Source organism: Cebus imitator, unplaced genomic scaffold (genome assembly GCF_001604975.1).
Source record: "Cebus imitator isolate Cc_AM_T3 unplaced genomic scaffold, Cebus_imitator-1.0 Scaffold5, whole genome shotgun sequence".
In the NCBI taxonomy this organism is placed as follows: domain Eukaryota; kingdom Metazoa; phylum Chordata; class Mammalia; order Primates; family Cebidae; genus Cebus; species Cebus imitator.
The window spans coordinates 13,884,402-13,896,775 of record NW_016107320.1 but is presented as its reverse complement, the minus strand read 5'-3'; the positions used below and the strand labels follow the sequence as shown (position 1 = coordinate 13,896,775).

The 12,374-nt window shown below is 37.0% G+C and overlaps 1 protein-coding gene across 2 annotated transcripts in view; it reads right to left on the bottom strand.

Annotated features, from left to right (window-relative positions):
* Positions 1-12,374, bottom strand: part of ADAM32 (ADAM metallopeptidase domain 32) — a 179,312-nt gene that overhangs the window by 84,253 nt on the left and 82,685 nt on the right. For both annotated transcript variants that reach the window (XM_037741420.1, XM_037741423.1), the window contains 2 exons: positions 2,833-2,925; positions 1,320-1,518 (listed from right to left, as the gene is read on the bottom strand). In XM_037741420.1, coding sequence (XP_037597348.1) covers positions 1,320-1,518; positions 2,833-2,925 — 292 coding nt within the window. The remainder of the gene's footprint in view (positions 1-1,319; positions 1,519-2,832; positions 2,926-12,374) is intronic.

Sequence of the window (12,374 nt, the reverse complement as noted above, 5' to 3'; positions counted from 1 at the left end):
AAAAAAAAAAAAACCTGATTAAAAATGGAGAAAAGATTGAATAAACATTTCTCCAAAGAATACACACAATTCATCAAGACATATATGAAAATATGCTCATCACTAATCACAAAGCCACAATGAGACACCACTTCACAACTGTTAGACTGATCATTATCAAAGAGATCAAAGACAACAAATGTTGGTGAAGATATGGAGAAAAAAACCTTCCTACACTGTCAGTGGGAATGTAAACTGGTACAGCTGCTATGGAAAACAGTATGGAGCATCATTAGAAATTAAAAGTAGAACTACCTTATGATTCACAAATCCCAACTGGGTATAGATTCAAAGGAACTGAATCAATATTGCAAAAGAGACATCTGCACCCCGTGTTTATTGCTACATTATTCACAATAGCCAAGATATGGAAACAACCAGGGTCTATTTGGTTGAAAAAGTATAACACAAATCTTGATGTGATGAAAGTCAGAGTTTTATTTGTGTTCTGAGTGTAAGAGAGGAAAGTTCACTTTTAGCTTAGGTAAACAAATAAATGGAATAAAATGTGATATATATAATGTATATGTTTATATAGATATAACATGTATGCAAACACACAAAATGCAATATTATTCAGTCATAGTAATGAGGAAAATCCTGCCATTTGCAATAACATAGATGAACCTAGACGCCATTATGCTAACTGAAATAAGCTAAATACAGAGAGATACATACTGCATGGTCTCACTTATATATGCAATCTAAAATTGTCAGACTCAAAAACGCAGAGAGTAGAATGTTGGTTGCAAGAGGCTGAGGTAAGAGGAGAAATGGGGAAATGCTAGAAAAGGGTACAAAGTTTCAGTTACACAAAATAAATAAGTTCAAGAGATATAATGTGCAACGATGTGACTTTAGTAAACAATATTGTATCATATGCTTGAAATCTGCAAAAAGGATAGATATAAAAATTATTTTAAAGGATTAAAAAAGAAAAGGTAATATATGAGATGATGGATATGTTAATCAGCTTGTGACCAACATTTCACAACATATACAGCTATCAAAACAAAATCATACACCTAAAAACATATCATTTTTATTTGTCAATTATACTTCAATAAAGATGGAAAAATGTAAACATAAGAATTAAACAGAAGAATTAGCATGTATCTGTTTACTTATGCATATAATAAAATATATATATAAATAGTCCACATTTTATACTATATAAAACGTTCTACATTTTATATATATGAAAAACATTCCCCATTGCCTTGGTACAGTTAATAAAAATGTTAAGGACTAGCTATTTAGATCTACCAAAAAGATATTACCTTTTCCAAATACAGACTCACAACGTGCATCAAGATCATGGCAGTCTCCATCATAACAAATAAATTTATTTTTTTTGCATAAATGTCCATTGATTATAGTTATGTCAGGACCACATTCTGGTGAGCTTCCATTACAATTTTCAGGGATGTCACATTCAGGATGTGCTTTTGGCCTACATTCAACACCTGATTGTAAAATCTAAGAGAAATTAGAATATAAAAAATAAAGCATTACAAATAGGATTACTGTGTTTATCAATGTCTACTTCAAAACTGTGTTAATCATTTTCTATTTAGTCTAATTAATGTATATTAATACTTTTTATACAAATCTTAATGCTAACATTAAAATATAAATGGAATGTTACTGACTAAAATAAAAGACTATGTACAAGAAAAACACAAATCTGATGTGATGAAAGTCAAATTTTTATTTGTGTTTTCAATGTAAGAGAAGAAAGTTCACTTTTAGCTTAGAAAATTTATTTCTTTTCAGTGAAAATACCATAATTTAGTCAATATCCAAATAAAAAATACTTTTTCAAGCCATAGTTTCTAAGTGTGGAATACTTTAAGATTCTGTGACAAATTGAAACACAAATAACCGCAGATGGAAAAGAAGTGTGATTAAAAATGCAGTTCAACTATGAGAGTCTTTGCAGAGGAAGGAATCCAACTATAATCTTTCTCTCAAATCATGGAAATATGTACTCTTTCATACACAGAATTGTGGAAATTTGCAAAAAGAATCTTAAATAAAACATCATCTTATAATTCTTAATTGATAACTTTCAGCTGAAACTAAAAAGATTACAGAAATAAGAATGAATCAGATAATAACATCCTAAGAAAATAACATATAAAACTGTGTTCAGTCCAGGACAGTCATGAAGGTAGAATGCATTACAGCTAATTGAACAGAGATATTCTCATATGAGAAACTTGTTAATAATATTTTAGGAGAACTGAAAAGAAAAACAGAAAACAGGAGTCAATGTCTTCACTGTATAAACTAAAACATAGTCTTTAAGTCAAATGATCTTTGAATAATAAGTGCAAAGTTTAAATGTTATGCTACATGTCCCATTTGGAAAATGTTACTTCTAGTGAGTTTCATTCCTTATACAGTTAGGGAAATCTGCTGCATCTTTCAATTACTTATAAATAGATAGTTATTCACAACCCATAAAACATTTTTATTTATAATAATATAAATATTATATCATGCAAATAAATAATTGCCCCATTCAATGGAGATCTCCTGTATTGAAGAATCCTATAATATCTCTAAATCAAGGCTTAAAAAACAACAGCATCAACTTAGTGAAAATATTGGCATGTAGAACCCCTAAGAAAAGTTAACAAAAATCAGAAATCTGGTTCTGAATTTATTATCTTTCTCTTTATCTAAAAAGTAATTTAATTGATTTACAGCTGTAGGTCTAAGTGTTGTAAAGTCCCCTGCACATGATTTGATACATATCTGAAAGATGTTCAACAACTTAAACCTTACTTGACAGTCTCTGCAGCATAATCCTTTATAACATGTTGCTCCAGCTTTCAGCACACAATTTCGAAAATCACAACAGCTTGCAGGTCCACATTGCTATGAATTAGTGAAATGTACAAGTAAAAATACATCATGACAATAGTAAAACCTTTACTAGGAGATATATTTTGATAGGCTTACTTTTTGAATTTGGAAAAGAACACAAATGTTGCTGATAGTTATAGGTTTTAACATCTCTAAACATTTAAAAGACTAATGTAGGACTTTTATTACAGGTTATAAGAGAATAACTAGTAACCTACTTACCTTCCTCTGGACAATATTCTCTACTTAAAAAACAAGGAGAATGTCAGAATGGATAAAAAGCAAGATTCTACTATATGCTGCCTATAAAAATATTCATGTATAAAGATACATATAGACTGAAAATGAAGGCATAAAAAATATGGTATGTGCACAATGGAAACACAAAAGAGCAGGAATAGCTATATTTATATTAGATAAAATTGACTTCAAGTCAAACACTGTAAAAAGAACAAAGGTGGTCCCTGTATCATACTAAAGTAGTCCATTTAGCAAGAGAACTTAATAATTCTAAATACGGTGCACCCAACACCGGTGAATCCAAATATATAAAGCAAACATTAATAGACATAAAGAGAAAGATAGAATACATTGCAATAATACTTGGATAATTCAACACCTCACTCAGTAATGGAAAGATTACCCAGACCAAACAAAGAAATCAACAGAGACTTCAGAGTTAAACCACACTCTAGACCAAAGGAACCTAATACAACATTTCATCAAACAGCTATAGAATATTCTTTTCATTAGCAAGTGAAACATTCTTCAGGATAGACCAAATGCTAAGCTAAAAAACAGATCTCAACAAATTCAAAAAACAATTAAAATAATATGAAGTATATTTTCTGACCATAATAAAATAAAACTAGAAATCAACAACAAGAACTTAGAAAACTACACAAACACATAGAAATTAAACAACATACTCCTGAATGATCAATAGTCAATGAAGAAATAAATAAAAATGAAAAGTTATTTGAAACAAATGAAAATAGCAACACAGCATAACAAAGCCTATGGGATACAGCAAAAGCAATACTAAGGTGATAGTTTATAAGAATAAATGCCTACATCAAAAAAGAAAAAAAAATTCAAATTAGCAACCTAATGGTGCATCTCAAGGAACTAGAAAAGCAAGAAGAAACCAAACCTAAAATTAGTGGAATAAAAGAAATAATATAGATCAGAGAAGAAATAAGTAGAAGGGACTCTAAGTGCATGTTGAATAAAAAAACAAAACCCATCCATCTGCTGTCTTCAAGAGATCCATCTTATATGTAGCAAAATTAATAGGCTCATACTAAAGGGTTGGAGAAAGATCTATCATGCAAATGGAAAATAAAAAGAGCCGAAGTCAATATTTTTATGTCAGATAATACAAACTTTGGATCAACAACAGTAATAACAGATAAATAATGACATTACATAATGATAGAGTTCAATTCAACAAGAAGAGTTAATGGTACCAAATATAAATGTACTGAACACTGTAGAACCTAGATTCTAAGTACTTCCAGACCTACAAAAACACATAGTCACATAATAATAGTGGAGGACTTTAATACCCCACTGACAGCATTAGACCACCCAAAGCAGAAAACCAAAAAAGAAATTCTGAACGTAGTTCAACACTTGACCAAATGAACCTAATACACACAGAGTACTCCACATGTTCAACAACAGAATACACATATTTCTTATCCATGCACAGAACATACTCTAAGATCAACCACATGCTTGGCCATAAAGCAAGCCTAAATAACAAAAAAATTGAAATTATACCAACCATACACTCAGATCATAGTGAAATAAAATAGAAATCAATACCAAGTAGATATCTCAAAACCACACAATTCCATGGAAATTAAACAACTTGCTCTTTAACGACTTCATATTGTTGAAAGAGGCACCAAAGACAGTGGGAAAGAAAGTCTTGAATTGCCAGCACCAACTATCCCCCATCCCTCAGCAGCAGCTTCACAGTGCAGAGAATCTGTATGATTAAGGGAGAAGAGCACTGTGATTGTGAGGCTTTGCATGGAATTCAGTGTTGTGCTGTCACAGTAAAGTAGAACCAGGCTATACTCAGCTGACCCCCGTCCATAGAAGCAGCATACAAGCCAGCCAGCCCTAGCCAGAGGGGAATCATCCATCTGATCAGTCAGAGCTTGAGTTCCAGCAAGCCTCACCACCATGGGCTGGAGTACTCTGGGGCCCTAGGTGAACTTGAGGGGCAATCTATGACACAAGGACTGCAATGCCTAGAAAAGTCCTAGTAGTGATCTGGGCTTTAAGCCAGTGGACTGTAGGGGAAAGTGACCGTAGAGATACCAGCCAGGGATGCTAAGGGAGTGCTTGTGTCATTCTTCCCCCAACCTGAGGCAGCAGAGTGCACAGTTCCAAAAAGATCCACTCCTTCAGGTTGAGAGGAAAGAGAAGAGTAAAGAAGACTCTGTCTTGCATCTTAGATACCAGCTTAGCCACAATAAGATAGGGCACTGATCAGGGTTGTGAAGTCCCCATTCCAAGTCCTAGTTCCCAGACATTTCTAGACACACCCTGGATGAGAATGGAACCTGCTTCCTTGAATGGAACAACCTAGTCCAGGAAGGATCAATCATATATTGACTAAGCAGCCCTTCAGCCCTAAAGAATGAACAGTGATACCCAGGTACTATGCTGTAGGCCTTGAGTAAAACTTAGTCATGGTGGCTTCAGGTACAAGCTCAATCACAGTGAGGTAGAGTACAAAGAGGCCTCCTGGCTTCCCTGATTCCAGGCTTTAGCTGTTAGATAGCATTTCTGGACAGGCCCTGGGACAGAGGAGAGCCCACACCCTAAAGAGCGAGTCCGAGGCCTTGCATACCCACAACAAGCTGACTAAGGAGTCATTGGGCCTAAACTGAACATCGGCAGTGGCCTGGCATTACTCCCTGTGGGCCTGTGGTGGTAGAGGCCACAGAGTGAGGCTTCTAGCCTGTGGAAAGGAGAGGAAGAGTGGGAAGGACTGTGTCAAGTGGTCTGAATGCCAGACCAGCCACAGTAGAATAGTACACGAGGTATATTTCTAACATTTCTGACTCTAATCCCTAGCTCCAGGATGGCATCTCTGCACCTGCCCAGGGGCTGTGATAACTTGCACCCTAAAGGGAAGGACATAATCCTGCTTGGCTTTGCCACTTGCTGACTGCAGAGTGCAAGGGCCTTGAATGAACATAGGCAGTAGTTAGGTAGTGGTTACAGCAAGCCTTTGGGTGAGACCCAGTGCCATGCTAACTTCAGGTTTGATCCAGCACAATCTAAGTGGTGGTGGCCACAGGAGTGTGTCTCTCCAATCCCAGCTCCAGACAACACAGAGAAAAAGAGAGATTCCATTTGTTTGGGAGAAAGGAAAGAAAACAAGTGTCTCTGTCTGGTAATTCAGATAATTCTTCCAGATAGTATCCAAGCCCACCAAGACAGTACCTCTAAGAGTCTGCAAAAAAAAATTTAAAAATAAAAAAACATTACAGAGGTTGGGCTAACCCCTAATGCAACTATGGCTTAAATCACACACCTAAGTTCTCTGGAAAGCCTCCTGAAGGAGGATGGATACAAATAAGCCAAGATGGCAAAGACTATAATAAATACCTAACTCTTAAATGCCCAGAAACCAAAGAGCATCCACAAGCATCAAGACCATACAAGAATATATGATTTCATCAAATGAACTAAATAAGACATCAAGGACCAATCCTGGAGAAACAGATATGTGACCTTTCGGACAGATAATTCAACTTAGCTATTTTGAGGAAACTCAAAGAAATTCAAGAGAATACAGAGAAGGAATTCAAAATTCTATTAGATAAACTTTTAAAGTAAATTGAAACTATTTTAAAAATCGAGCAGAAATTATGCAGTTGAAGGATGCAACTGACATACTGAAGAATGCATCGGAGTCTCTTAATAGCAGAATTGATCAAACAGAAGAAAGAATTGGTTAGCTTGAAGACAGGCTATTTGAAAATCCACAGAGGAGACAAATGAAAAAATAAAAAAGAATGAAGCATATCTACAAGATCTACAAAACAGCCTCAAAGGGCCAATCTAGGAGTTATTGGCCTTAAAGAGGAGGTAGAGAAAGAGATGGGGGTAGAAAATTTTTTTCAAAAACATAACAGAGAACTACCCAAAGCTAGAGAAAGGTATCAATATCTGAGTACAAGAAGCTTATGGAACACCAAGCAGATTTAACCCAAAGAAAACTACCTCAAAGCATTTAATAATCAAACTCCTAAAGGTTTAACATAAAGGATCCTAAAAGCATCAAGAGAAAAGAAACAAATGATATACAATGGAGATTCAATATATCTGGCAGCAGACTTTTCAGAGGAAACCTTACAGATCAGGAGAGAGTGGCATGACATATTTAAAAGTGCTGGGAAAAAAATTTCCTTAAGATAACATTCCTGGTAAAAAATATTCTTTAAACACAATGGAAAAATAAAGACTTTCCCAGAGAAACAAATGATGAGGGGTTTCATTAACACTGGACCTGTCCTATAAGAAATGCAAAAGATAATTATTTAATCAGAAAGAAGAGGATATTAATGAGCAATCATAAATCAACTTAAGGTAGAAAACTCACTGGTAAGAGTATCTACAAAGAAAAACACAGGATGGCGGAATACCAACAGCTCTGGAGTGCAGTTCCCAGTGAGAAAAATGCAGAGGGTGAGTGAACACCGCATTTCCAAATGAATTATTACTGCCCACAGACCAGGAGATTCCCAAGCTGAAAAGCACCATGAGTTTCCAGCATGGCTGTTTCAGCCAGCACAGCAGGTCTCCACACAAAAACTCACAGAAATCTGGGCGGCAGTTTCAACTAGCGCCTGGAATGTCCGAGAGACAGATCTGCCCATTCAACTGGAAAAAAGGGGGCTGAAACAGGGAGCGAGGTGGTTTAGCTCAGCAGGACCCACCGCCACAAAGACTGGCAATCTGAAATGCTCTGGATTGAGAGATTCACAGCAAGTGCAGCTAGACCGGGGACAGACCAGCTCTGTTGGGGGAAGAGCATCCACCTTTACTGAGGCAGTCTGCCACTACCGAGGCAGTCTGCCATTACAGAGATGGTCCGCCATTACTAAGGCAGACTGCCATTACCAAGGCAGTTCTAACTATACCTCTAAAAACAAAACCCAAGGAAGTTCACACAGCAGCTGGGCAGAACCCATGGCAGCTCAGCAACGCCTCTGCTGGTGGACTTTGACTAGGCTGCCTCCTTGCTGGGCAGGGCAGCTCTGAAAAAAGGCAGCAGCATGTCAGAACTTATAAATAAAGCCCCACCTTCCCAGGACAGAGCACAGGGAAAAAAGCAGTTATGAGTTTCAATACAGCAGACTTAAACGTACCTGCCCAGCAGCTCTAAACAGAAAACAAAAGCTCACAGCTCAGCACTTGAGCTCCTTTAAGAAACAGACTGGCTCCTCAAGCGGCTCCCTGACCCCTGTATATCCAAACAGTCACCTCATAAAGGAGAGCTCAGGCTGACATCTGACAGGTATCCTTCTGGGACAAAGATAACAGGAGAAGAAACTGGCAGCAACCCTTACTGTTCAGCAGCCACTGCAGGTGAACCCCAGGCAAGCAGGGTCTGGAGTGGACCTCCAGCAGTCCTACAGCAGAGGGGCCTGCCTGTTAGAAGGAAAACTAAAATACAGAAAGAAATAACATCAACATCAACAAAAAGAACGTCCACTCAGAGACCCCATCCGAAATTCACCAATTGCAAAGACCACAGGTAGATAAATCGACAAAGATGGGAAGAAACCAGCACAAAAAAGGATGAAAACACCCAAAATCAGAACACCTCTCCTCCTCCAAGGGATCACAACTCATCATCACCAAAAAAACAAAGGTGGATGGAGAATCAATCTGTTCAATTGACAGAAACAGGCTTCAGAAGGTGGGCGATAACAAACATCTATGAGCTAAAAGGACATGTTCTAACCCAATGCAAAGAAACTAAGAACCTTGAAAAAAGGTTTGATGAAATGCTAATGAGAATAAACAACTTAGAGAAGAATATAAATGATTTAATGGAGCTGAAAAACACAATAAGAGAACTTTGTGAAGCACACGCAAGTTTCAATAGCCAAATCAACCAAGCAGAAGAAACAATATCAGAAATTGAAGATCAACTCAATGAAATAAAATGTCAAGGCAAGATTGGAGAAAAAAGAGTGAAAAGAAAGAAACAAAGCTCCAAGAAATATGGGATTATGTGAAAAGACCTAATCTACATTTGACGGGTAAACCTAAATGTGACAGAGAGAATGAATCCAAGCTAGAAAACACTCTTCAGGATATTATCCAGGAGAACTTCCCCAACCTAGCAAGCCAGGCCAATAGTCAAGTCCAGGAAATACAGAGAACAACACAAAGATATTCCTCAAGAAGAGCAGCCCCAAGGCATATAATCGTCAGATTCACCAGGGCTGAAATGAAGGAAAAAATGCTAAGGGCAGCCAGAGACAAAGGTCAGGTTACCCACAAAGGAAAGCCCATCAGACTAACAGCAGATCTCTCAGCAGAAAACCTACAAGCCAAAACAGAGTGGAGGCCAATATTTAACCTCCTTAAAGAAAAGAACTTTCAACCTAGAATTTCATAGCCAGCCAAACTAAGCTTCATAAATGAAGGAGAAATAAAAATCTTTATGAATAAGCAATTACTGAGAGATTTTGTCACCACCAGGCCTGACTTACAAGAGCTCCTGAAAAAAAGCACTAAACATAGAAGGAACAACCAGTACCAGCCACTCCAAAAATGGTAACGAGAATTGACACAATGAGAAACTGCATCAACTAATGGGCAAAACAACCAGCTAGCATCAAAATGGCAGGATCAAATTCACACATAACAATATTAACCTTAAAAGTAAATGGGCTAAATGCCCCAATCAAAAGACACAGACTAGCAAATTGGATAAAAAGTCAAAACTCATCAGTGTGCTGTAACCAGAAACCCATCTCACATGCAAGGGCATACATAGGCTCAAAATAAAGGATGGAGGAAGATTTACCAAGAAAATGGAGAGCAAGACAAAGCAGGAGATGCAATCCTAGTCTCTGATAAAATAGACTTTAAACCAACAAAGATCAAAAGAGACAAAAAAGGGCATTACATAATTGTAAAAGGATCACTGCAACAAGAAGAGCTAATGATCCCAAATATATATGCACCCAATACAGGAGAATCCAGATACATAAAGCAAGTTCTTAATAACTTACTAAGAGACTTAGACTCCCACACAATAATAGTGGGAGATTTTCACACTCCACTGTCAATATTAGGCAGATCAACAAGACAGAAAATTAACAAGGATATCCAGGACTTGAACTCAGATCTGAACCAAGCAAGCCTAATAGACATTTACAGAACTCTCTCCACCCCAAATCCACAGAATATACATTCTTCTCAGCACCACATTACACCTATTCTAAAACTGAGCACATAGTTGGAAGAAAATCACTCCTCAGCAAATGCAAAAGAATGGAAATCATAACTACCAATCTCTCAGACCACAGTGCAATCAAATTAGAACTCAGGATTAAGAAACTCACTCAGAACTGTACAACTTCACAGAAACTGAACAACTGGCTCTTGAATGTTGACTGGATAAACAATGAAATGAAGGCAGAAATAAAGATGTTCTTTGAAACCAATGAGAATGAAGACACAACATACCAGAATCTCTGGGACACATTAAAAGTAGTGTGTAGAGGAAAATTTATAGCAATAAATGCCCACATGAGAAGCAAGGAAAGATCTAAAATTGACACCCTATCATCAAAATTGAAAGAGATAAAGGAGATAGATTAAAAAAAAAACTCAAAAGCTAGAAGAGGGCAAGAAATAACTAAGATCAGAGCAGAGCTTAAGGCAATAGAGATACAAAAAGACCCTTCAAAAAAATCAATAAATCCAGGAGCTGGTTTTTTGAAAGGATCAACAAAAAAGACAGAGCTGCTAGCCGGATTAATAAAGAAAAAAAGAGAGAAGAATCAAATAGATGCAATAAAAAATGATAAAGGGGATATCACCACAGATTCCACAGAGATACTAACTACCATCAGATGACTACAAAGCACTCTATGCACACAAAACAGTAAACCTGGAAGAAATGGATAAATTACTGAATAGACCAATAACAAGGGCTTAAGTTGAGGCAGCAATTAATAGCCTAGCAACCAAAAAAAGCCCAGGTCCAGATGGGTTCACAGCTGAATTCTACCAGACATCCAAAGAGGAGCTGGTACCACTCCTTCTGAAACTATTCCAAACAATCCAAAAAGAGGGAAACCTTCCCAAATCATTTGATGAGACCAATATTATCCTGATACCAAAACCCGGCAGAGACTCAACAAAAAGAGAAAACTTCAGGCCAATATCCATGATGAATACAGATGCAAAAATCTTCAATAAAATACTATCAAAACAATTGCAACAGCACATCAGAAAGCTTATCCATCATGATCAAGTTGGCTTCATCTCAGGGATGCAAGGCTGGTTCAACATATGCAAGTCTATAAACATAATCCACCACTTAAACAGAACCAAAACAAAAACCACATGATTATCTCAATAGATGCAGAGAAGGCCTTCAACAAAATTCAACAGCCCTTTATACTAACAACTCTCAATAAACTAGGTATCAACAGAACATATCTTAAAATAATAAAAGCTATTTATGACAAACCCACAGCCAATATCATACTGAATGGGCAAAAACCGGAAGCATTCCCTTTGAAATATGGCACTAGACAAGGATGCCCTCTTTCACCACTCCTATTTAATATAGTATTGGAAGTTCTAGCCAGAGCAATCAGGTAAGAAAAAGAAATAAAGAGTATTCAATTAGGAAAGGAGGAAGTCAAATTGTCTGTATTTGCAGATGACATGATTGTATATTTAGAAGACCCCATCGTCTCAACCTAAAATCTCCTTAAACTGATAAGCAACTTTAGCAAAGTCTCAGGATACAAAATCAATGTGCAGAAATCACAAGCATTCCTATACACCAATAACAGACTAACAAAGAGCCAAATCAAGAATGAACTGCCATTCACAACTGCTACAAAGAGAATAAAATACCTAGGAATACAACTAACAAAGGATGTAAAGGAACTCTTCAAGGAGAACTACAAACCACTGCTCAAGGAAATAAGAAAGGACACGACAAATGCAAAAACATTCCATGCTCATGGTTAGGAAGAATCAATATCGTGAAAATGGCCATAGTGCCCAAAGTAATTTATAGATTCAACGCTATCCCCATCAAGCTACCAATGACCTTCTTCTTCCTCCCCATCACCTACATCTGGCATTTCTCCCCTTGCTATCTCTCCCCAGCTCGCCACCCCCCACCGTCCCTCCCCTATTTCCCCCCAACTGACCCCAGTGTGTAGTGC